The 23,872-nt window shown below is 52.1% G+C and overlaps 2 protein-coding genes across 6 annotated transcripts in view; both read left to right on the forward strand.

Moving 5' to 3' along the window:
* Nucleotides 1-5,791, forward strand: Cplane2 (ciliogenesis and planar polarity effector 2). 2 transcript variants are annotated; one of them, XM_036178868.1, is made up of 6 exons: nucleotides 1-307; nucleotides 575-725; nucleotides 2,931-3,083; nucleotides 3,593-3,717; nucleotides 3,993-4,129; nucleotides 4,315-5,791. In XM_036178868.1, exons 2-6 carry the CDS (start codon nucleotides 614-616, stop codon nucleotides 4,562-4,564), a joined length of 777 nt encoding a protein of 258 aa, XP_036034761.1. In that variant the 5' UTR covers nucleotides 1-307; nucleotides 575-613; the 3' UTR covers nucleotides 4,565-5,791. The 2 variants fall into 2 exon arrangements, with proteins under 2 accessions (XP_036034761.1, XP_036034760.1); XM_036178867.1 differs by having other exon boundaries at nucleotides 2-307; nucleotides 606-725.
* Arhgef19 (Rho guanine nucleotide exchange factor 19) overlaps nucleotides 4,108-23,872 on the forward strand; it is a 28,391-nt gene continuing 8,626 nt past the window's right edge. Inside the window, exons 1-6 of one of the 4 annotated variants that reach the window (XM_036178866.1) lie at nucleotides 4,108-4,163; nucleotides 21,688-22,134; nucleotides 22,461-22,742; nucleotides 22,896-23,004; nucleotides 23,076-23,152; nucleotides 23,362-23,624. In XM_036178866.1, coding sequence (XP_036034759.1) covers nucleotides 21,717-22,134; nucleotides 22,461-22,742; nucleotides 22,896-23,004; nucleotides 23,076-23,152; nucleotides 23,362-23,624 — 1,149 coding nt within the window. In that variant the 5' untranslated portion in view covers nucleotides 4,108-4,163; nucleotides 21,688-21,716. Of the gene's footprint in view, nucleotides 4,164-20,585; nucleotides 20,649-20,935; nucleotides 20,978-21,687; nucleotides 22,135-22,460; nucleotides 22,743-22,895; nucleotides 23,005-23,075; nucleotides 23,153-23,361; nucleotides 23,625-23,872 lie in introns of those variants that run through there. The other 3 variants (XM_036178865.1, XM_036178863.1, XM_036178864.1) reach the window with 3 other exon arrangements.

Genomic DNA, 23,872 nt, shown 5'->3' on the forward strand with positions numbered 1-23,872 from the left:
AAGACTGAAGAAGCCTCCTTCCTGGGGAAGATGATCATGTTTGAGAGGAAAATCTGAGCCCAAACTGGTAAAGCCAAAGACATCCAGCTGAGGGAAGGAACTGCAGACCTTGCAGAACCCACAAAGACCGGCCTGAATTCAGGAGCCCTTCCTCCCCCTGCGTCACCATGGCAACATTCTGCACATGCGCTTCGCGGCTGTGTCTAGGCCTGGCGGAAGCAGGCTCTGCGAGCAGGGCAAGAACACAGGGCGGGCTTTTAAAGGGATAATCCTTCTTCCTGCCAGCCTGCTTGCACGGACTGTGAAGGTTGGTGGTCCCGGGAGTCTGGGAGGCAGAGGTGAAACGTGGCTGTGAGACCCAGGAAAGGCGATAAGGCAGAAGAGGATTGTGGAAATACCTTCCCAGGACAAGGATGGGCTATTTCCCCAGAGAGCGATGTGGGGGGTTGGAGGGCTATGGAAATGCACCTTCGGGTGGGGAGCCAGGCTCCAAGGGAGAGCCAGAGGGAGATTAAGAGGAACCAAGGGGCCAGCTTGGGATAATGGTGACCCCTCTCTCCACTTCTGCTCTCAGTATTCTGTTACATCCTAACCACAACCTATAGCCTCAACCATGGCCAGACCTCCCATGCACGGTTCGGTGATTGTCCCAGACTGGCATGAGACCGTCGAGGGCAAGGAGTACTTAGCCTGCATCCTGCGCAAGAATCGCCGGCGGGAATTTGGTAAGTGCCTCCCCTCGCCACACACCTCACGCCACACGTGCACTCTTGACACTCCCTGGAGTGCCAGAATCAGGACAGTGGGACCTACCCCACAGCAGTGCTCACCATCGAGGTCCCCTGGATGCCATCTCTCTAGGGCCCCCTCCCCCAAATCTCCTTAGAACTAATTCCACCAACAGAGCCAGGAACATGGAAACGGCCCATCCCTGCCAACAGCAACTGTCACCAGAGATGCTGTTGGCTGAGCCCTCCTCACCTGGGGCCATGCCCTCTCTGCTAGGAGCTTTGCACAGTGGTCCCCTATGCAGTCTTTTTAGACAGGGTTTCACTATGTAGCCAGAACTCTTTATGTAGACCAGGCTAGCCTTGAACTCACAGAGATCCATCTGCCTCTCTCTTCCAAGTGCTGGGATTAAAGGCCTACACCACCATTCAACTTTCTTTCTTTTCTTCCTTCTTTCCTTCCTTCCTTCCTTCCTCCCTTCCTTCCTTCCTTCCTTCCTCCCTCCCTCCCTCCCTCCCTCCCTCTCTCTCTCTCTCTCTTTTTCTCTCCCTCCCTCCCTTCCTTCCTTCCTTCCTTCGGAAGTGGGTGAGTGGGGTTTTTTTGGGGGGGGGGGTGTTTGAGACAGGGTTTCTGTGTGTAGCTCTGGCTATCTTGGATCTCGCTCTGTAGACCAGACTGGCTCAAACTCAGAGATCCGCCTGCCTCTGCCTCCAGGGTGCTGGGACTAAAGGCACCACCAGGCTGGGCCTATTCAACATTTTTAACAGCACATTTAAGAGACTTGTTTAGGGTTACACCCTAATGAGCAAAGGAGACCCCTTCAGTGTCTTGCTGTCTAGGGTCAGACATTGGTGTGCCCCAGGATTAAGCCAAATTACCCAAGCAAGGACAAGAGGCATGGCATCTGCTTTTGGAGTCCAGCACCATCAGACTTCAGACCAAAGCTACTGGAGAGGCTGAGGCAGGAGGATCACAAATTCAGGGCTTGCCTGGGCAGCACAGCACAATTCTGTCTTGTGGGAGTTGGGATATATGGTAGAGCTGTCACCTAGCATGCTGGTTCTGTCCCTGGCACCACTAAGAAGACAAGAACAAAGACAGCTCAGACTTCAAATCATCAGACCACAGAATAGTACCATTTTGACTTATTTTTATGTGCAAGTTTTTTATCATTAAATATGCTTTATGTGCATGGGTGTTTTACCTGGTGTGTATCTGTGCCCCACATGCATTCAGTGCCCTCAGAGGTTAGAAGAAGAGGACAGATCCCCTGAGGCTGAAGTTACAGATGGTTGTGAACTACCATGTGGGTGCTGGGAATGGATTTCCTGTCCTCTGGAAGGACAATTGGTGCTCTTAACCACTGAGCCATCTCTCCAACCCCTGTGTGCAAGTTTTAAGAACTTACAGAGCTCTCAATGAACTGGTTTTAAGGGATTTATTTCTAGTAGCTGTAAACACTTTTGCTTAGATTTCCCTGTTAAAGAAGAAATTGTAAAACACCATGTTTTTGGTTTTTGTGTATGAGAAATCCAGATTGAATGATAACAGTATCAATAAAAAAATATTTCAAAGCCAGGCACATGCCGTCAATGCCAGCATTCGGGAGGCAGAGGCAGGCAGATCTCTATGAGTTCTAGGCCAGCCTCATCTACAAAGCAAGTTCCAGGACAACTAGGGCTACACAGAGAAACCCTGTCTCAAAAAAAATAAATAAATAAAATTAAATAAATAAATAAACAAATATCAGGGGCTGGAGATGGCTCAGAAGTTAAGAGCACTGGCCGCTCTTCTCAAGAACCAGGTTTGATTCCCAGTGCATCCTGATGGCTCACAACTGTCTGTAACTCCAGTCGTAGGGAATCCAACACCTGCTTCTGGCCTCTGCAGGCACCGGCACACAGAGGATACACAGACATACATGCAAGCAAAACACCCAGTGTTTTGTCTGTGTTTACAGCGAAGTGTGCCCAGAGGAGTGTATGTCATCCAGGCCCCCAGCAAAGATCTAGAGCAGTTGACAGTTTGAACAGATCAACCATGAGATTCACGGCCGTCTCTGTGTCTTCTTGGCCTCTGTTGAGCTGAGCTGAAGGCTGAGGACCAGGCTGGCTAGTTAGCTTAGATATAGGGTATCTCTCCCAGGGTCTGAGCAAGAGCAGAATTAACTCCCCAACTCCCTGGCTCCCTCCTTGCCACAGGGTTGCTTGAACGGCCAGTGCTACCCCCTTCAGTGGCCATTGATACTGCCAGCTACAAGATCTTTGTGTCCGGGAAGAGCGGTGTGGGCAAGACGGCACTGGTGGCGAAGCTGGCAGGCCTGGAGGTGCCTGTAGTGCACCATGAGACCACTGGTGAGTGGATCCAACCCTCAGCCTGTCCTTGGTGGCCTTCCATGAGATGGAGGCAAGAACCTGGCCCCAGACTGCATTAGCTGGGGTTTAGACATAATTATGCCAATTCCTCTGTGACCTTGGGAGGTCATGTTGTTTGGATTGGTACTAGAGACAATGGTAGCTCCCTGTCTCGTGTCTAGTTAGTATAAAGGTAGATGCTTCAGACCAGCCATCCCCCGCCCCCCCGTTATGTTTCTTTCTGATCCATCATATGTCCCAGAACCTTTGAGGCCTCCCTATATAAGCAGTGAGACCTCTTGTGGCGTGGGTCAACTTGGCATGGTCTACCAAGGACTCCTGCAAAGCAACACTGTTCCTTCCTGATCTGAGGATTCTCCCAGGTCAGAGACCATGCCTTCCATGTCAGAGTGGTGATGCACAGGATGAAGATGTAGCTCTTCTTCACACCCCTTCCAAGCCACGCCCCCCCAACCCACTTCTGAATGGCTGATCCCAGTTCTCCTCAGGTATTCAGACCACTGTGGTGTTTTGGCCAGCCAAGCTACAGGCCAGTGACCGTGTAGTCATGTTCCGCTTCGAGTTCTGGGACTGTGGGGAGTCCGCCCTCAAGAAGTTTGATCACATGCTGCCGGTGAGCTGGGCAGGTGGGCCTAGGCGGGCTGTGGGTGGAGGTTGTCAGAGACCACCCTGTCCACAGGAGCCTGACTTGAACATTAGTTACCTGAGGGTGGTGTCCTGAGCTGCAGGGCTCTGACTGGCACTGGGGACTGTGTCCCAGCCACTCTGTGCTCTGGGCCTCAGTTTCTCAGTCAGTGGAAGGAAGGGATGCTGCTGATCCTTCTTGTAGTTCCATGGGGTTACGTGGTCATGTGTCTGTGTGCCACAAGCCAGCCTCTTGGTCCTCAGGCTTGCAAAGAGAATGCAGATGCCTTCCTGTTCCTCTTTTCTTTCACTGACCGCGCCTCCTTCGAAGACCTTCCTGGGCAGTTGACCCGCGTAGCCAGCGAAGCTCCTGGGGTCGTTAAGATGGTTATTGGCTCCAAGTATCCTTTGAGTAGCCTCTAGGACTCATTCCTGGTAAGATACCTATCACCCTGTGAGGTCCAACCCATAGGGTATCCAAGACCTACACCAGCCCCTGGGTGTGGCCTCTAGAGAGGAGGCCAAGGCTGGGTCTGATGGAGTGGTGAGCAGAGCCTCTTGGCTAGGAGCCTTAACCCTCCCCCAGGTTTGACCAGTACATGCACACAGACGTGCCAGAGCGAGACCTCACAGCCTTCCGGCAAGCATGGGAATTGCCCTTGTTACGGGTGAAGAGTGTGCCAGGGCGGCGGCTGGCAGATGGGCGTACACTGGACGGGAGGGCTGGGCTGGCTGACACTGCTCATGTGCTCAATGGCCTTGCAGAACAATTGTGGCACCAGGACCAGGTGGCAGCCGGCCTGCTCCCCAGCTCCCCAGAGAATGCTCCTGGCTGAAGGGTGATGGCATCCTGAGTAGGGACAGAGACTGATGATCCCCACTCCCCTATCTTAAGTGACCCAGGACAGATGGTGGGACCTAGGGCCCAAGGCTGATGCAAGAACACAGTCCTCAGGACTGGCTGGGGAGGGCCCTCGCCTGGCAGTAAGATGGGGACACAAGGCTCCAGAGCCAAAAGGTCTCCCAGCCCCCCTGCCCTTCACCCTTCTACAGCATCCACCGAGGGTATGGTGGTGGTGGGAGCACCTCAGAAGGACCCTGGACCTCTCTTGACTTCAACCAGGAGCATTGCTGGTTGAAGTAACACCGTTTGCTCCAACAGATAAACTCTGAGATCTGGTTGAACTCTGTAGGAGTGGTTTTTCGCTCCCTGCACTTACTCAGACACATGTTCCCAGTTTATTAGCATCCCGTCAGCAGACCTGGAATAAGTACATGGCTACCAGAGGTTTCTATGGGCACACTGCATTGACCAGCACCCAGTCACATGGAACTAAAAGGGAGCCTGAGAGAAGTGGTCCACCTGCATATTTAGGAAGCTATAGACGTTCTCTCTGAGGACTCTTGACCTTGAGTACTATGAAGGTATAAACCGGCCTTCAGACAAGGGCTTTGCCTAGGAGTTGGAAAATATCACTGGGCAGGGCCAAGGACCCTCCCTACTGAGTAGGGGATAGGATATGAGGTAGCCTGAGCTAGCTCTCCAGTATGGGAGGAGGGTGAGCATAAGCAAGGGCACAGTGAAACCACTGATCTAGACCACTTCGTGGGTAGAAAGAAAGGTTTACTGGGATCAGAATGTCAAAGCTATCTCTCAGTGGAGGGGCAGGCAGAGAAAGTAGCAAAATGCTGGAAAAGCGAGCAGATTTTAGATGACAGCAGGGGAGGATTTGTGAGCTGATACAGGCTGTTCAGATTAATTGGGAACTAGATACCCAAAGTAGTTGACCTTTGGGGCAAATAAAGGGAGGTCCTAGTTAGCAGAAACCCAACTTAGGGGATTCCTGAGGAATCCCAAATTTAAGTTTCTGATTACCCAGTCAGAATCCTTCTGTTTAGGACCTTGTCACCAGCACTGCCATTTTGGCAGTCCACTTTGGACATAGCAGTGAGCAGATTCAGCTTTGTGTCATCCAAGCTCCCTCAGTCAGGCTGATGTGGCTGATTTTAGTAGCTTTTGTTTGGTTGTTTTTGGAGACAAAGTTTCTCTGGCTGTCCTGGAACTCCCCTCTGTAGACCAGGCTGGCCTCAAACTCAGGGATCCGCCTGCCTCTGCCTCCCGAGTGCTGGGATTAAAGGTGTGTGCCACCGCTGCCCCAACTGATTTTAGTAACTTTTATGTTAGTATAACAAAATGACAGAAGCAGCTTGGTCAAAGAAGGATTTGTCTGGAGGCAGAGGCATGTGGATCTCTGGGAGTTCAAAGCTAGCCTTAGCTACGTAGTGAGTTCCAGGACAGCCAGAGCTACATAGTGAGACCATGTCTCAAACAAACAAACAAAAACCCAGAGTTCAGTTTCTAATACAAAGGTTCATATGTTTAGGAGGTGTTTAGACAGCCAGGCCTGTGGGAAACAGTGCAGACCCAGGCTGTTAAATTCTGTGCCTTGCCCCCATAGGCTCACGGCTGTCTCCTACTGAAAAGCTTCATTTTGTCTAGTTTCGAGAGACCCTGTAGTCCAAACAGTCCCAGAATAAATTATGTACATCTAACTTACAATGACACCCAGTCAGCAAGTCCATTCCAAACAGAAGGATGAGGGGGAGAGGCAGAGTTGAAGCCCAGCATGGCAAATGTTAGCCCTAAGGCTCCATGTCCTTTGTCAAGTGTCATGGGAGCCCCTCTGGGCTTGCCCAGCTCTGCCTCCACCATTTTACAGCACTCCCTCAGAACCTCTCTTGGGTTCCCTCCATTTGGTAACTACAGATTTCTTCTGAGATTTCCGGAGTTCCTGAAATTTCCTGAGGTTCCCTGGAAGACAAAGGTGGTGATCAGACCCCAGGATCAGGGGACTTAGAAGGAATAACTGGGGAAAAGGAGCCATTGGCCCCTCGCAGCTTGAACCTCTGGGCTTTGGAGCTCTGGAGAGAGCCTGTAGGAGGTGGGGCAGTCTTCCCTTGGACTAGGAGGGTGCGGATGTATGTGCAGCCAGGTCCAGCCCCACTGTTTCTCCCAGACCCAGAACTACCTAGCTCCCTTCTCTTGTCTCCTCACATCCTACAGATACAGTGAGGCCAAAGCCCAAAGAGGAACAGGCAGCCAAGGTTTCAGAGATGCAAACAGCCCTTGTGCAGATGGGTCAGGCTCCTCACTAGCTTCCCTTGCCCATCTTGCTTCTACCCTGCAGGAGGGGAGATACCTTGCTGGGGACTCCCTCCCTCCTTCCCCTTCCCTGCCCATCCCCCCTCCTTCCCTCCTCCTTCCCTCCCATCTTTCCTGTTCTCTTCCTCCTTTTCTTCCTCTGCTCCTGCTCCTTTCCTCTCCTGTCTCTACTCCCTCCTTGGCCATACTGACTGAGCCACTAGTAAGGTTCTTGCCAGTTGAGCAGCCTGGCCTTAGGATGTCAGGGAACATCCACAGCAAGGTACAGGGATACAGGACCAGATCATGCAGAGGCTGCTGGGTAGGCCACAGGAGACCATGGCTGGCTGAGTCCTGGGGTGGGGTGGTGGTGACTGAGTTTTCTGTCCAGGCCCTAGACCTTACTCCCTGGCCAGCCTGTGCCTGTCCTAACATTCACATGCCAGGTGCAGACTAAAGGGAGAGAGGAGTATGCAGAGTTAGGGACGAGGGCTAAGGGTCCGGGCAAATCAACAGAGGACTAAATTGGGGGGTGAGATAATGGATGGGGGCTGGGATGTCAGGGGAGTGAGTGTTGGACTCCTAGAAGTATGGGAAAGAAACTGAGGCTTACTTAAGGGGTGGTCCAGCAGGAAGAGGAGGGAGACTGAGCGGCATTGGATATTTCATTGGTCACCATGTGCTCAGTTGGCATGCTGTCCAGGGGAGGTAACAGCCGCATGTGCTCTACCCAGGTTCAGCCCTGCCCAGCACCAAGATAAGGTGCAATAGTGCTGTCTGTTGCTCAGGTCTTGTTTTGTTTTGTCTTAGAATATTTTCTGTTCATTGACAATGTTGTAAACATACACAATGTATCTTTTTTTTTTTTTTTTTTTTGGAGCTGAGGATCGAACCCCTGGCCTTGCACTTTGCTAGGCAAGCGCTCTACCACTGAGCTAAATCCCCAACCCCTACAACATATCTTGATCTTACCTGTCCCTGACTCCCCCTGATGGTCCCCCAACACATTCCCATCTCATTTTCATGTCTTTTCATTCTTGTAACCCACGGAGTCCAATCAGTGATGCCTGCTGGAATGTTCACTGATTTCATTGGCTTGAGCTAGTACAGGTAACCATAGTTACAGTGAGCTCCTGAGTGCAACAGTCATGCCTACAAGTCAGAATTTCACAGTCTCCTCCCATCCTTCAGCTCCTACTGGCCCCTCTTCTGTGTTGTTCTGTGTTGGGGCTGGGGCTGGGGCTGGGGTCGGGTCTGCATATGTGTTCTGTTCAGTCCCGAGCATCCAGCCATCACTTGTTCTCTGTCATTTGGTTAGTTATGCATCTCTGCAGCGCTAATCTGTGGGCATAAACAAATGTTAGAAGGAAGTTCCACAACATGTCCACTTAACAAACAACAGTATAAGGCTCCCGGCTAGAGCCTCTGACCTCCAGAGCCTTTGACCAGGCTCATGGTACCAGACATGAATCCCTCGCTCCTCCTCTGGAGCAGACCTCAAACCCAGTCAGAAAGCGGTTGGTTACCTGGTTACACCAAAACATCCATGCCACTGTTGTACCAGTGCAGAGGCCTTTCTCACCATGGAGGTGACGCTTAGGCCGAGAGCATGAGGGGAGTAAGAAGGGACTCAAGTCTGCCAGGAGACCTTCTTTATTCTGTCTTTAGCGGATAAGTGACAGTGAGTAGAAGGAGGGGTGGCCCAGCTGGGCTGCTCCAGCAGCTCCTGGCTCCCGCAGATCTGCCTTCTCTGGTCACCCATCCCTTCACACCTCTTCCGCCTGAGGCAACGATGACCTGCAGACAAAACCCCAGTAATGACCAGGGTCTCTGGGTACCATAGGGGCACTTGTGCCCCATTCCCCGGTGGCAGCATTTTCTTCCAGGTGAGAGGTCTTCACCTCACCAAGGAGGCAGGAGTATCGAGGGACGATCTCCCTTGAGCCTTCTCTCTCCCTAAGAATGCTGCAACACCTCCTTTCCCACTTCTTGGATTGGTTAGTCCTGGGGGACCTGGTCAACCTTGACCACCAGCTTCCCAGGAGCACAGTTGAGTGGTGCTCTTGGCCATCCTGACCTTCCATCGGACTGCTGTTCTGCTAGGCACTGAGCCTATGGACATGCTGCAGGCAGAGGAGGAGTGGGGTCACCTCAGGGGTGGAGCCTCCAGGTGGCTCAGCAGTTAAGAGCACTGGTTGATCTACCAAAGGACTCAGGTTTGGTTCCCAGCATCCACATGGCGCCTCACAAGGGTCTGTAACTCCAGTTTCACGGGATCCAGCATCCTCTTCTGGCTTCCTCAGACCCCAGGAATGTATGAGGTACACAACTGTATATAACTTGAATTCAAGAGGATTTGGTTTCTAAGGACACCAGGCACACACATACATGCAGCCCAAATACTGTATATATACAATAATAATAAAATTATTTAAAAAAAAAAAAACTGTAGTTGCATCCTGCTCATGACCTTGCTGTGTATGCTCATATGGGTCACACTTGATGATCCATCCACACCCCTCACAGCAGCCTGCAAGTGCCTGTTCCATCTGGCCTCGACCGGTTCTTCCTGACTGGCACCACTGGACCTGTGAGTAGATACATTTGCTTCCCCACAGTGCCTTGGTGCTGTTTTCTGCTGGGATTCTCTCCACTCAGATCTGATGTTGATTTAGGCATCAGCATTAACACCACCTTCCTTCATAAGGGTCTCCTCGATCCACGTGATCCCTAGAGGCCCCATCCCTTGAGCTTCGCCACAACATTTATCTAGTTTATCTGTCTTCCACCACTAGAATGAGCTCCCCGAGAGCAGAGACCCAGTGCGTCATGCCAACTGCTTTACCGCCAGTGCCCAAAGAAGGTTCTTAGTAAGTGGTTGTTGGATGAATCTATGAATCTAGCTCTCCATCTATCCAGCCATCTGTCACTAATCCATTCCATGGTTAGTGTTTTCAGAAAGCAAAACCCACTATTTTAACAGGGAATTTCATATAAGGTTTGGATAAACTGGCGTTAGAAAACTGAAAAAAGCAGAAAGGGAACTGAAGAAACAATGTCAATGTTAGTGGTTCCCTCTGGAGCCACAGCACACAGCTCACATGGCTTTCTACGGTAGCCTGCCCTAGTACACTGCCCCACCCCCACCAATGGAGGGCTCCCTACACTGTCATCCATTTTATCTTCTAGGTCTCAGCTAATGGTCATTTCCACAGTGTCCGTCTGTCCCTGCGAAGGTTTTCTTCAGTAGGACCTACTCACATCGACATCTCTGCTCCTTTGATGTTGGTCTTCCCAGCTAGTCTGCATACTCCATTAGTACATAGACCTCACCTAGTGTGTTCACTGTGGGATACCCATCACTGTGGGATTCCCATCACAATGTCCACTGCAGAGTCTTGCACAGTCAATTAACATTAGTGAAACTGGTAAATTAATCTTCCTGCTCATCTAGCCTCATATCTACCAACCATCCAACCAGACTTTCATCTGCTTAGCCATCCGTACATCCACCCACCCATCTGCCCTTCCCACCCACTTGTGTGCCCTTCCTACCCACTTGTGTGCCCTTAAAGAGATTTACTGATTGTTTGTCCAGTTCAGCTGCTTATGGATCTGTCTCCTGCCCAGCCATGCACTGGTCTCTCTAGCCCTCTGCATATATCCATCCAATTATTTATTTCTCTGTTTACCCACTTATTGGTCAACTCCTTCACTAACCCACACATCCACTTATCTGCCCAAACAAGTACCTATCCATCCATTGATTAACCTCCACATTCATCATCCACCAACTTACCCATCCATATAGCCATCTATCCACCTACCATTTATCCACCCATCCAGTTTATCCATCCATCTACCAAACTGCCCACCATCTAGTCATTCATCCATTCATCCACCCATTTATCATCCAATCATCCATCCTCAGACATTTTTTTTTTTGAGACGTTTCTCTGTGTAGCTTTGGAACCTGTCCTGGATCTTGCCTTCTAGACCAGGCTGGCCTAGAACTCACAAAGATCCTCCTGCCTCTGCCTCCTGAGTGTTGGCATTAAAGGCGTGTGCCACCACTGCCTGGATCACAGACTCTTAAGTAGCCCTTGGGAGAAAAGCCATACAAAACCAAAGATGATGCCAGGTATGGTGGCATATACCATTAGTACCAGCATGAAGGAAGCAGAGACAGGCAAATCTGTGTGAATTTGATTTACATAGCAAGCTTCAGGTTAGCCAGGGCTACACAGTGAAACACTGTGTGGTAATTCAAATGTAACTGGTCCCATAATCTCATAGGGAGTGGCACTATTAGGTGCGGCATTGTTGGAGGAAGTGTGTCACTGTTGGGGGCAGGCTTTGAGGTTTCCTATGCTCAGGATACCACCCAGTGTCTCAGTCAACTTCTTATTGCCTGCAAGATGCAGGACTCTCAGCTACTCCTCTAGCACACACTGCCTGCATGCCATCATACTCCCTGCCATTATAATTGACTGAACCTCTGAAACTATAAGTGAGCCACCCCAATCAAATGTTTTCATAGAAGAGTTGTCTTGATCATGATGTCTCTTCACAGCAATGGAAACCTTGAGACACCATGTCTAAAAACAACAACAAAAATGAAAATGAATTTGATCTTTCCCTCATCCAAAGACTGAGACATCAGCCTCGCTGCCCTGCTGCCCTAGGATGCTATTTTCTGCTGTCTCTTCCAGCAGGGGTACCCATTGCTCTGGCCACATTGATGCCTAGGACTCTGAACAGGCCTGAAGGAGCCCTACATATATACCCCATATATACCTGCTTTGCCGAAATACTCTTCATGGAGGGAAGGCTTTGGTCCCTTGTTCTAGGACTGACTCCCCCAGATGTCTGGGACCCTAGTGGTCTACCTCCTGCTATGAAAGCCCTCTCTGCCGCTCCAAATTTTCCCACAGAGATGTTTTCCTGGTGTCTATTATAATTTACTATGGTCTTCTCAGCATTGTCCTGTTCTGAGCCTGGCAACTCTATGTTCCTGACCCAGATGCACTCCCTATGGGGCAGTGAAAGGCAAGAGCACTCATCCAGGCCCTAGGCAGGCATCCACAGGCTCCTCCCAGTCGGCCAGTGGTTGGGATCCAGGTGATGTCTCTCAGCCCTCTACCTAGGCTGGCAGTGTTACCTCCAGCAGCTGTACCACACTCAAGCTAGTATTGACCCTAAACTAGGGACAGCCAGGTCTACACCTCTGTAGCTGGGAAGTTTGTGTGAAGTGCTGGGCGTTGGCCCAGGCCTTTAATCCCAGCACTCACACTGGCACTCGAGGGAGGAGGGGCATAGGCAAGCGGATCTCTGTGAGTTCGAGGCCAGCCTGGTCTCCAAAGTGAGTTCCAGGAAAGGCGCAAAGCTACACAGAGAAACCCTATCTCAAAAAACCAAAAAAAAAAAAAAAAAAAAAAAAAGAGTGTGTGAAGCTATGAGTGGCAGGGTTGTCCTTGTGCCCCATAGGAACTGGGAGCCCCAAGCATGGCTACCCATAGCTCTGGCTTTGGATCAGAGCCTCCTGCCTGGCATTAGTAGGTGGTGGGTTGGGTACAGGAGCATGAGACTGACCTTTGTACCTAACAGAAGTCCAACCAGCTCTGTTCTTTCCCAGAGATTCTCAGGACCTAGACTGCACAAGGATACTCATGTTCAAGGTTTCATCTACAGTGTTGATTTGTATGTCTGGTCTACAGAGGCAGTTCCAGGCCAGCCAGGGCTACATGGTGAGAAACCCTATCTCAAAAAAAAAAAAACTAGGGAAATGGAGGCAGAGAGCTCAGAGGTTAAGAGTACTGATTGCTTTTCCAGAGGACTCACACCCATACATGGAAAAAATTAATAATTAATTTTTTTGAATCTTATAACAAAAAAATTTATATGGAAATGGGAGCCAACAGCAGAAAAATCCAGGCTAGTGATCTGAAAACCCTGAGGGTTGGTTGTCATAGTTTGCTGCAAGCCTAGCTTTTTCTCCTTAAAATATTGTTCATTTATTTAAATATTTTCAGTTCTGTTCGTGTGAGTAGTGTACAAGGTATCCCACATGATGGGGTTCTCTCAGCACATTTATATCACAAACACTGGGTAATTTTTTTTTTTTAAGCTGAGGATCGAACCCAGGGCCTTGCACTCGCTAGGCAAGTGCTCTACCACTGAGCTAAATCCCCAACCCAGGTAATTTTTAAGAAATATTTTATTTATTCTTTGAGAATTGTATACAATATATTCTGTTTGTATTCTTCCCTCTCTCTAATCCCCCAGATCCTCTTCCCCTCCCTACCCACCAAACTTCATGTTCTTTCTCTCTCTTAAAAACAGAACAAGTGGACTGGAGGGCTGGAGAGATGGCTCAGAGGTTAAGAGCACCGACTGCTCTTCCAGAGGTCCTGAGTTCAATTTCCAGCACCCGCATGGTGGCTCACAACCATCTGCAATGAGATCTGGTGCCCTCTTCTGTATACATAATAAATAAATAAATCTTAAACACACACACACACACACACACACACACACACACACACACACACACATACAAACAAGTGGACTGGAGAGAGGGCTCAGTGGTTAACAGCACTGGCTGCTCTTCCAGAGGACCCAAGTTCAACTCCAGCACCCACATGGCAGCTCACAATTGTCTGTAACTCCAAGATCTGACAGCCTCACACAGACATACATGCAAGCAAAACACCAATGCACATAAAATAAAGTAAATTCTTTTTTAAAAAGAAAGAAAGTAAGCAAAACAAAACAAAATTCGGGCTTGTGATGGTGCATGCCTTTAATCCCAGCACTCAGAAGGCAGAGGCAGGCAGATTTTTGGGTTCAAGGCCAGCCTGTCTACAGATTTCTGAGTTCGAGGCCAGCCTGGTCTACAGAGTGAGTTCCAGGACAGCCAGGGCTACACAGAGAAACCTTGTCTCGAAAAATCCAAAAACCGAAACAGAACACAAGCCAAAAACCTTGGAGTCAGGTATGTGTCGCTGCATTGAGGCAAACTGATCTTCCCTTCCCTAGCCAGTACCAATTGCAAATAGCCTCTTGGTTAGGGGCGGGAGTTTGTACCCACTTCCGCCTTCTGCATTGCGCGGGTCTTACACATGCTGTCACAGTCTCCGTGAGTTCATATGTGCATCTGTTGGGTCTGAAAAATGCGGTTTCCTTTGGATTCATCTGCCACCTCAGGCTCTTATGGTCTCTCTTCCCTCTCTCTGGAATAGATCCCTGAGCCTGAGGGTATGATAAACATTTAGGGCTGTGCTGCAGTCTTTCAGAGAGCTGTGGGTCTCTCTGCTAATCCCCATCCACTGCTAGAAGCTTCTCTGATGAGGGTTGGGGTTGAGCAATGTACTGATCTGTGGGTACAGCAGTGTGTCTTTAGGAGTGATTTTATTGCTGTGTTCATTAAGCAGAATAATAGTCTGTTTTCCCCTAGGGCCCATGACCTAGCAAATCTCAGGTCAAGCGCAGCTTAGTATGAGCGTAGATTTGTACCTGAATAGGGGGGGTGAGAGAAGGTCCTGGAAGGCCTTCCCTCCAAAGGTTTGCCACACCTCCCGTACCAGTTAGAATACCTCAGCCAGCAGAGAGGCTTTGTCAGCTTCACTCTGGTGCCTGTGCCCTTCACCTGGCTCCGATCCAGAGCAAGCACGCACACACCCTGCAGGTGGGAGACCCATCAGGCACGGAGGAGGGTGGGGAGCGACTGTAGGGGCTCTGCGCTAAACCTGGGTGGGACCAGGCCTGCCTGGGAGGAGGTTGTGTGCTGAGTCCCGGAGCGGTGAAGCCTGCCTGGGTGGGGCAGGGCCTCCGGGGAAGGACCCGAGAGCTATGCCTCATTAGGGCGGGGCCTGCCTTAGAGGGGCACTCAGCCTAGGGGGCGGGGTCTGAAGGGGGCAGGGGTGCTGAGCTTGGGTGGCTGGGGGCGGGGTAACGAGCCTGGGAGAGGAGGAGGTGCTGAGCCTAGACGAGGAGGAGCCAAGAGTCTGATCCGGTGAGGCTCTGACTACAGTCGAGAGGGACCGAGCTGGAACCGCAGGAGCTGAGTCTGTCTAGCGCACAGCTGTTCAGAGTCTACTGGGTTGAAGCCGCAGGACCAACTTCTATGGGCGACTGGGGCAGGAGTGTAGAGCTCGGAGTCCACACCCGAGAGGCTCTTGGGACCCCCAGGTCCGAGGCCTTTCAACTATTGGAAAATGCTGGCCCTGCATCTGGTTTCATGGTCCACTTAGAGGAAGGCTGGGCTCTGGTCTAGGATCTGCAAACACGGTTGAGTTCAGGCTCTGACACTGGCATTGACCAACCTGCGGTAGGACGAGGTACAGTAGACAAGGTCGTGGTGCACATCCATTGTCAAGGAACTGGAGAGATGGCTCAGCAGTTAAGAGTGCCCGCTGCTCTTGCAAGGATGCGGGTTAGGTTCCCAGCACCCACATGGTGACTCATAACCCTCTGTAACTACAGTTCTCCAGGGGATCTGACGCTTTCATCTGGCTTTTGTGGGCACCAAGCGTGCACGTGGTACACAGTCGTGCATATAACGTGAAATAAATCTTATTTAATTTTTTATTTTATTATTTTTTATACGTAAGAGTATTTTGCCTAAATGTGTGTCACATGTGTGCCTGGTGCCCACAGAAGCCAAAAGAGGAAATCAGATCCTCTAGAACTGTAGTTACAGACAGTTGTGAGGGATCATGCAGGTATTTTGAACCTAACCTGGGTCCTTTGTGAGAGCATCCAGTTCTCAACCTCCGAGCCATCTCTCCAGCCCCAAATAAGGATTTTTCAAAAAATAAAAATTGACATCAAGCACTCAGAAAAGGTGGAAGCAAGAGACTCCGGAGTTCAAATGTCATCCTTAGCTGCATATCGAGTTCAAGGCCAGCCGGGCCTGCATAGTCATTTTGAGGCCAGCCTGAGCTACATAAGAGGATCTGAAAAACTGAAGAAAGAGGATTGCTACAGCAATTGCTCTATGGTCCCTCTTTCCCCAGCTCCTTCTGATCTCCCTGTGTCTGTTAGTCTGGCTCCTGTGGAATGGGCCTGCTGTGGTACCTACCAAGTTCAAGTGAGCTCTTGGCGGTCCACCACAGGGCGCTACCGTAGGTCGGTAAAACCCGCGGACCCCGGGTCCACCCACACCCGACTGCCCCAAGCCTAGCCTCAGCTCTTTCAAACCCCGCCTTCTGGAGTGGAGCAGGGATAGCCAGAGATTCCCGAGAATAGTTTCCGCTTGGTCCTGCCCTTTACCAAACCCTGCACACGACACGCCCCCTTTTACCTTGACCTCTCTCGGTGGGCCGGCGAAGGTTCTCTGTTCTGGAGAGTTGGCCTGCTTTACCCAACCTGGTGCAACAGAAGCACAGCCCCCTAAGCTTCTCTAGAGCTCCCGCCCTACCCCACCCCAAGGTTGGAGCCCTCTGGTTTCCAGCGAGGGGACAGGGCTATGCCTCTCGGGAGGACGAGAAGGTTGGAGTTTTTCCCTCCACATCCCCCTTTTTCTGCTCTCTGTACAATGTTGACATGACCCTGTCTTCCCCCACCCACTTTAGTCAGTGTCTTCTTGCCAGATAATGGTGTTAAAGGAGGGCAAAGCAGACAGGAGGAGAGGACTCCACTCTGAATTTAAGGTCACCAATTAGAGGCTAAGGGATCCACTCCGAGGGAGAGTTCACTGGGGTCTGGGCATGAAGCACTGCAGGGCCCGTGGCATAGGAGGAGCAATAGCCAGGGCCTGGAGATGCAGGCCTGGCATACAACAGGGTCTGAGTTCAACCCCCTGCACTGTGTAATGTGGTGGTGCTCCCTATAATCCCAGAAGTCAAAAGGTAGAGGCAGGAAGCTCAACATCCCAAGATCCTCTTTACCTACACACTAAGTTTGAAGGGGGAAAAAGGATGGGGAGGGTACTTAGGTCAGCTAGGCATCTCCCTGTACAGTCAGTGGTTAAAGATGTAGGCACATGGTGGGGTCAGACGGACCTGGGTCTCAATCCTGGCTATTCTTTCCTTTCTTTAAGATTTATTCTTTTTTTTTTTTTTTTTTTTTTTTTTTTTGTTGTTGTTGTTGTTGTTGTTGTTGTTTGATACAGGGTTTCTCTGTGTAGCTTTGCGCCTTTCCTGGAACTCACTTTGGAGACCAGGCTGGCCTCAAACTCACAAAGATCCACCTGCCTCTGCCTCCCAAGTGCTGGGATTAAAGACGTGCGCCACCAACGCCTGGCTAAGATTTATTCATTTTTATTTTTATTTTTATGTGTATGAGTGTTTTACCTACATGCACGTAAGTGTATGCACCATGTACATGCCTAGTGCCCATGAAAGCCAGAAAGCCAGAAGAAGGGGTCAAATAACCTGGAACTGGACTTGCATGTGATTGTGAGCCGCCATGTGGATCCTGAGGATTGAGTCTGACCCCTTTGCAAGAGCAGCAAGTGGTCTTAACCACCAAGCCATCTCTCCAGCCCCCGTTGTCCTTGTTCGTGATGCCCCTAGCATCTCAATGTCACCATCTGTAAAAGATGAGGGGGGACCTCACAGATGGGTTAGTGCACAAGTTTAGGGACACAAACCTTGTATACTCACCTACTACGTGGTAACAGTCACAGTATGGGCTTCACAGGGCCGTGATGGACGGTGGGTGAACCCACACTTGTGAAGTGCTTTACACGCAGCAAGTGTACCGGTTATTAGCCCTGTGGGCATCATCTTTGTACCCACCCTACAGACTCTTATGAATAACACCCTCTTGGCAATTGCAAGGTGCTCACACACATGGCGAGTCCACTGGGAGGAAGTAGCTTTACCTTTTCCACAGGCTTGGCAAATTTGTGTGTGCCCCCCCCCCCCCCACCATTATGGAGGATGCCTTGACTTGAGCTAGTTCATTGATCTTCCTGAGAATTCCCTCCAGGTAGGCTGGGAAGATTTCACTGGGGAGGCAGCTGCTGGAGACCTAGAGCCCGGTCATTCCAGCAGGCAGGGGTCACTGGTGAGGAGTGGCCCTGCTGGAGGGGCCATCCAGAAGATGACTAACTTTCAAAATTGACTTCTCTCTCCCAGCTGTGCAGTTGAGTGTCCCAATTTACTCATATGGGGCAGGTTCATAGACAAAGACGGGCAGAGGAGGTCTCAGGACCCCTGAGGGGAATCCTAAGTTTGGAGGTTCCTTTGCAAAGCTTCCAGGATGTCCTCCACTCTCACAAAGTCCCTGCCTATCCTTAGTATTTGGGAAGCTCTGAAGAGGGGTGGTCCACCTCTGAGGAGCAGAAGTCTGCAACCCCATCTTTAGGCAGTTGTCTGGGGTCCTTCAGAGCCTCTGGGAGGCATAGGACTCCCATTGTTCCAGCCCCCTCTTGTACCCGACTGGCCAAACCGGTTCTGGGGAAGGGGGGCGGGGAGCAGGCACGTCGAGACAGCCGCCTGCCTCTGCAAGGCTCCCTCACCCTCGCCTCCCCCCTCCCTGCCCCACACAATACCCAGGAGCTTGCATTGCCCAGCATTGGAGCCATGCTGGCATGGTCCTCTGAGGACTTGGCTACAACCCCATTGCCCCCAGGGTGGCCTGGAGCCCTGGACTGTACCAGTCGCTGGACGGAGGAGCTCCCTGGCTGAGGTAGGGCCCTGGGTCAGAAGCCCATCCTCCTCTTGCTGTGTCCGGAAGGAGTCCTTTGTGCTGCGCTGCCTGGCCGCTGCTACTGGCTTGAACCCATTCTTGGCCTCCTGGGGCTCTGCTTGACTTGGAAACCCCTCTCCTGGCATAATCTCCAACTAGATTTTGTCCCTTAAGGAGCAAGGGATTCTGGCAGGTTCTCTGTTCCTCTGAGCAGAGAGCCAGGGGTACTAAGCAGGGAGAGAAAGTCTTGGTACCGGGGCCAAGGGTGCTATCCCAGACAACAGCAGTGCCTGGGGATGTTCTGACACCTTGCTAGACAGACCTGTTGTCCTCTCTAACTGGTAGTGCCCCCTGCACAGACCATTCCTCGGCCTCCGCCAATCCTTCTCAGCCTGCAGAGACACCTATGACACAGGTTTCATAGAGGAGACTTCTGGGGGACCTTAGGGTCACTTGACACACAAGGATACTAAGGCCCAGGGAAGGGCTTATAATTTGCCTAAAGCCTCACAGGGCCGGCTGGTCAGTGTCAACCCAGGACCTGAACCTGGTTTCCAGAGTGACCCTTGCCTCGTGAGCACTAGTCTATCTTCGGGTCAGATCTGGAGTCAGCCACCTGAAGCAAGTCCTCTCTGACTTTATATGTTAACAGAAAAGTACTACACAGTGTTAAACGCAGCTCTGGACCCGAATCACCAACATCAAGGCTGAGTGGGCTTCGGCCTGAAAAGCTGCTGGACTGGCCGGCATTCCCATGGCCCTTCCTCCTGAGCACAGTGGAGGCAGACCCACTCTGACACCCCTGCCACCCTTTTCCATCCTGTGTTCCAGAAAGTCCTGAACACTGTCTTAGCTCCCCCAGCCTTCTCTGAGGTCTTAGTTGAAGATGCTTCTACCTTTAGTTCAATGTTTTGTTTATTTAAATCACAGGAGAGGGGCTCATTTCCTGTTCTCCAGGGGCTTCCTAGGGTGGGCTACGTTGTTCCCGCACCTAAAAGAGACCTGTGTGGTGGACAGAAGCTAGCTGTGTTCCCTCCCGCTTGCTACTACTACTACTGGCTGCTGGCCCAAGCCATCCCCCGCCAAAGACAGAAAATAATAGGGGACTGCCTATCAATGGCAAGGTCCCACCATGCCCTGTGCCTGAGGCACCTCCTGTGCCCTGCCGTTAATTCTTGTATGAGCAGTTAGGAAGTTGGTACCAGCTCTCCCACTTTGCCGATTGAGGAAAGGGGAGGTTCAGAGAGACTTACCCAGATGGGCACCACAGACTTGAGGGGCAAAAGCTAGATAAAGGAGTGAGTGAGGTACAGCTGTTGTTTTTGTTTGGGGGAGGGCCCTGAGGAACAGTCAACCTTTCCCTCAGGCTTCTCAAGCCAGGAGTCCTGGGAGAAGCAGCTGGGGTGCAGGATGCTGTCTCTGGTTCAGACCGGTGATTACAACCCCATCTCTTTGTACTGGGTCCCTGAGGGTTTTAACTTGCAACAGTGAGCTGGGACCTCCTCCTCTGGGAAGCCTTCCTTGCTGTACTCAGATTAGGCTGGGCCCAGCCCCCTACCGTGTTAGTGCCTGTGGCTTGTTTCTCACCAACTCAGATCATAACCGCTTTTGTTTTTTGGCTCTCCCACCAGCCTGGCAACCCCACTGGGCATGAGCTATTATTTGTTCATCTGTCACCCTGTTTGTTTGTTTGTTTCCTGGATTTCCCATCTGCCCGAGCATCTGGACCAGGCGGAAATCCTTGGTGTCTCCCTTGTCTCAGGCTCTGGGCCTCAAGCGTCTCAGCCTCTGTGGTTTCTCTTCATCAGTGTCTCAGAGTAGGTTCCTGAGCTGTTGTCTCCAAAGCCGCTATTTCTCTGGGTCTCCCTCTTGTTTCTGTCAGACTGGGCACTGCCCCTTTGGCCTGAGGGGCCTCTGTAAGGGTCCTTGCTGCCCAGACTGCCCACAACGCACCCGGGCAAGTGTAGGCCCCCGCCCAGCCCGCTGCCTGCTCCCTCCCTCTCCTCGCCTTACCACAGGGTTTGATGAATCAAACCCTTTGTCTGGGTGGGATCTCCCCCAGCCAGCTGGGCAGAGAGAGGGCTTCCCCTGCCGGAGCAGGCAGGCAGCATCAGCAGCAGGCTTCAGTCTCTGCTGAAGAGGTGAGGGGCTATTGGGAGGCCACAGAGGGCCCTGGGGCAGAGGCTGAGGGGCCTGGACCTCTGGGCTCATCATTCTGTCCTGGGGTGCTGGCAGACTGCCTGGGGATGGCGTCCTGCCCAGAAACAGCCCATTCTGCCTGGCTTGATCTAGTATCTGGGAGTTGGGATGGGGATAAGCCCCTCTGTCATCCCAAACTGGGGATTGGGCATTTCCTTGCTCTTCCCTGGGAGGGACTAATCTGGGTGGTGGCCTGCCTGCCAGTCTGTGACCCTCCCAGCCAGCCTGGCAAGGATGTAGGCATCACTCAGCATGAAGGCCTCAAGTCTGGGTATGGAAGGGGGTGGATAATCTCAGAACAAGGATATTGGGGCCCGTATGTATTTGCATCCTGGTATGTGTGTGTGTGTGTGTGTGTGTGTGTGTGTGTGTGTGTGTGTGTGTGTGCCTGGAACAGTGTGTGTGTGTGTGTGTGTGTGTGTGTGTGTGTGTGTGTGTAATAAGGCAAAGGGTCAGTGTGTGTCACTGAGAGAAAGTTTCTAAGCCTGTGTAACAAAACAAAGTATGTGAGCTTGTATCTGCATTTGAGATGTCTCAAGTTATCTATATAAGCACATGTGCTGGAAGAAAATGTGTGGCTGTGTGTTGGAACATGAATTTATGTTACAACGTATGTTATCTGTATGTCTGATCATGTGTCATTGTGTGTTAGAGAATATACAAGGTGGCTAAAAACGGGATGCCTATGTGGAAAACCTGGCTCTACTGTTTGGGGGATAACCACTGTGCCTCACTCTCCTCACCTACAAAATGGGGTAACGGCATCAGTTCTGAGGGCTGGTGGATATTAAATGAGGTGCTACATGAGTGCTTACTCATTTAATAAGTACTGACTAATACTGACGGTTACTAAGTAGGCATGTGAGTGTGTTTGTGTAGCTGCGTACATGTGTACAAGAGGTTTGTCCAGGCCTCCAGTCATGATGCTCACAGGCCTTCCCTGTCATACTATATCTGGGTCTAATCCCTTCTCCTCCACAGGCCCAGGAGGGTGGCACAGCAAAGGAGGAATGGACTGTGGGCCACCTGCAACCCTCCAGCCTCACCTGGCTGAACCACCTGGCACTGCCCGTCGCCCGGTAGCCGTGTGCCAGCAGGAAAGCTTGTCCTTTGTGGAACTGCCCACCCTGCAGCCTACAAGGCCAGTGTGCGTGGACCTTTTCCCCATTACTCCAGAGGAGCTACAAGCTCCTGGTAGCCGCTGGTCCCTGGCGACCCCTGCCCCTCTCCAAGGACTGTTATGGCCGCCATCCCCGGGAGGCCCAGACACCCATATCTCCACCAGCGGAGGAATGAGACCCAGCAGGGCTGGCAGCTGGCCCCACTGTCCTGGTGCCCAGCCCCCAACTCTGGTGGGACCCTGGAGCTCTCAACACATGCTGCCCCAGCGCAGGGCCAGCCACGGTGGCTCAGAGAAGAAGTCAGCCTGTGAGTCACCCTGGTGGGGGTGTTGCCGCTAGGGGAGGGACTGGGCGGCTCTTTTTGAACTCTTTAAACTTCAGAATGTCCCAAAAGACAGGACAAGTTTTAACGACAGGGGAAAGATGGCTCATAGGGTCCAAGTGACTTGCCAACATTACATAATCAGTCTGGCAGCCCCTGTTTCCCGTTCCCTTGCTCTCTGCAGTCAGGACCTCTGCTGTCCCATTGCCCTGGGGATCTCATTTTGATGCTTAGGGTCATGCCACCGCAACAAGGAGGAAGATGGGACAGACTATAGTGGGTGACAGCTGTTGTTTTACCTCCACCCCTAGGGCGCAAGATGCAAGTGTATCATAATGAAGAGGCCACTGGTGGTGCTGAGACCCCCACGGGCCTTCTGGAGACTGGCCAGGCTGCACAAGAGCAGGCTCTGTGTGCGGACGAACCCAGACCACAGGAGCTTTCCGGAAACATCCGAGGGGGTCTTGAGGCTCAGGAGCGAAGACGCTTCTCAGCCTCTGAACTAATGACAAGGCTGCACTCGTCCCTGCGCCTCGGGCGCACGGCCACCAGGGCTCCCACTTCAGGGTCAGGTGCTGGAATCATCCGGGAAGGTAGTCAGCTGTTCTCCCGAGCACTGAGGGCAGAATGAGCCAGGCGGGTAGGGCTCAGACTATCCACCCGTGTTCACATCTTCAGATGATCAGCCGGGTGTCCCACACGCGTCGTTCTCTGGATCACCCACTCCCAGTTCTTGCTTTCTTTAGGGAAACTGCCTGTGAGGGAATCCCGAAGAGCGGAGATGAGGGTGGACAGTGTGTCGCTGCCAGCACCTGTCGACCCAAATGAGGTCCACGGTGGTCTGCTGGAGCCCAGGTACTCACCCACCTCTCTCTTGGGGCTCAGCTTGGGGAGGGATGCAAAGAGGTCCTGACACTCTTTCCTAGGCTGGACCCGCACGGAAAGCCCTCTCAGGATCCCAGCAGCGCCACCGAGCGGCGCCAGTCCCGCTTTCTCCTTAACTGTACGTGCAGAGTTGCTGCGAGGGAGTCGGGGAAGAGGGCCGGGGCGTTGGAATCTGGGGAGTCTGCTTTTGGGGAGTTGGGAGGTAGAGACAGTGTGCGAGTGAGAGAATTGCAGTACCAGTGTCTAGCGGGTAGGATGGCATACAGTTGGTGCCCAATTAGTGTTTCTGGAGTGGGTAAATGAGTTCCCGTCCCCCGCCCCGCCCAGCTGTCCTCTACCAGGAGTACAGCGACGTGGCCAGCGCGCGCGAGTTGCGGCGGCAGCAGCGTGAGGAGGAGGGCCCTGGGGACGGGGCGGAGGGCGCGGAGGAGGGGCCCGGGCCACCGCGCGCCAACCTTTCCCCGAGCAGCTCCTTCCGCGCGCAGCGCTCGACCCGAGGCTCCACCTTCTCGCTGTGGCAGGACATCCCCGACGTGCGCGGCAGCGGCGTCCTGGCCACGCTGAGCCTGCGCGACTGCAAATTGCAGGAGGTGAGGGGCGGGGCTAGAGGCAGAAGATGGGGACCCACAGGGAGTTAGGGGCTGTCCACGTGGAGAAGGGGTGGGAGGACCTGGGAAAAGACTCGGGAGCCCAGCGGGGAAGCCAGGAAAGGGGGGCGGGCGGAGTGGAGCCTCTGATGGGGCGAGGCCAGAAGCAGGTAATGGGGACCCTAGAGAGATGAAGGGCTGTCAACTTGCGGGGGTTGGGGTGGGGGAGGGACCTGCGCAGCCCCAGAAGA

This window comes from Onychomys torridus, chromosome 2, assembly GCF_903995425.1.
Source record: "Onychomys torridus chromosome 2, mOncTor1.1, whole genome shotgun sequence".
Classification (NCBI taxonomy): Eukaryota; Metazoa; Chordata; class Mammalia; order Rodentia; family Cricetidae; genus Onychomys; species Onychomys torridus.

Excerpts from the sequence above, each read along its gene's own strand:
- Cplane2 (XM_036178868.1), top strand. The coding sequence starts at position 614 with ATGGCCAGACCTCCCATGCACGGTTCGGTGATTGTCCCAGACTGGCAT. Across the intron at positions 726-2,930 it reads GAATCGCCGGCGGGAATTTG|GGTTGCTTGAACGGCCAGTG; the intron begins GTAAGTGCCTCC and ends TCCTTGCCACAG. Across the intron at positions 3,718-3,992 it reads AGTTTGATCACATGCTGCCG|GCTTGCAAAGAGAATGCAGA; the intron begins GTGAGCTGGGCA and ends CTTGGTCCTCAG.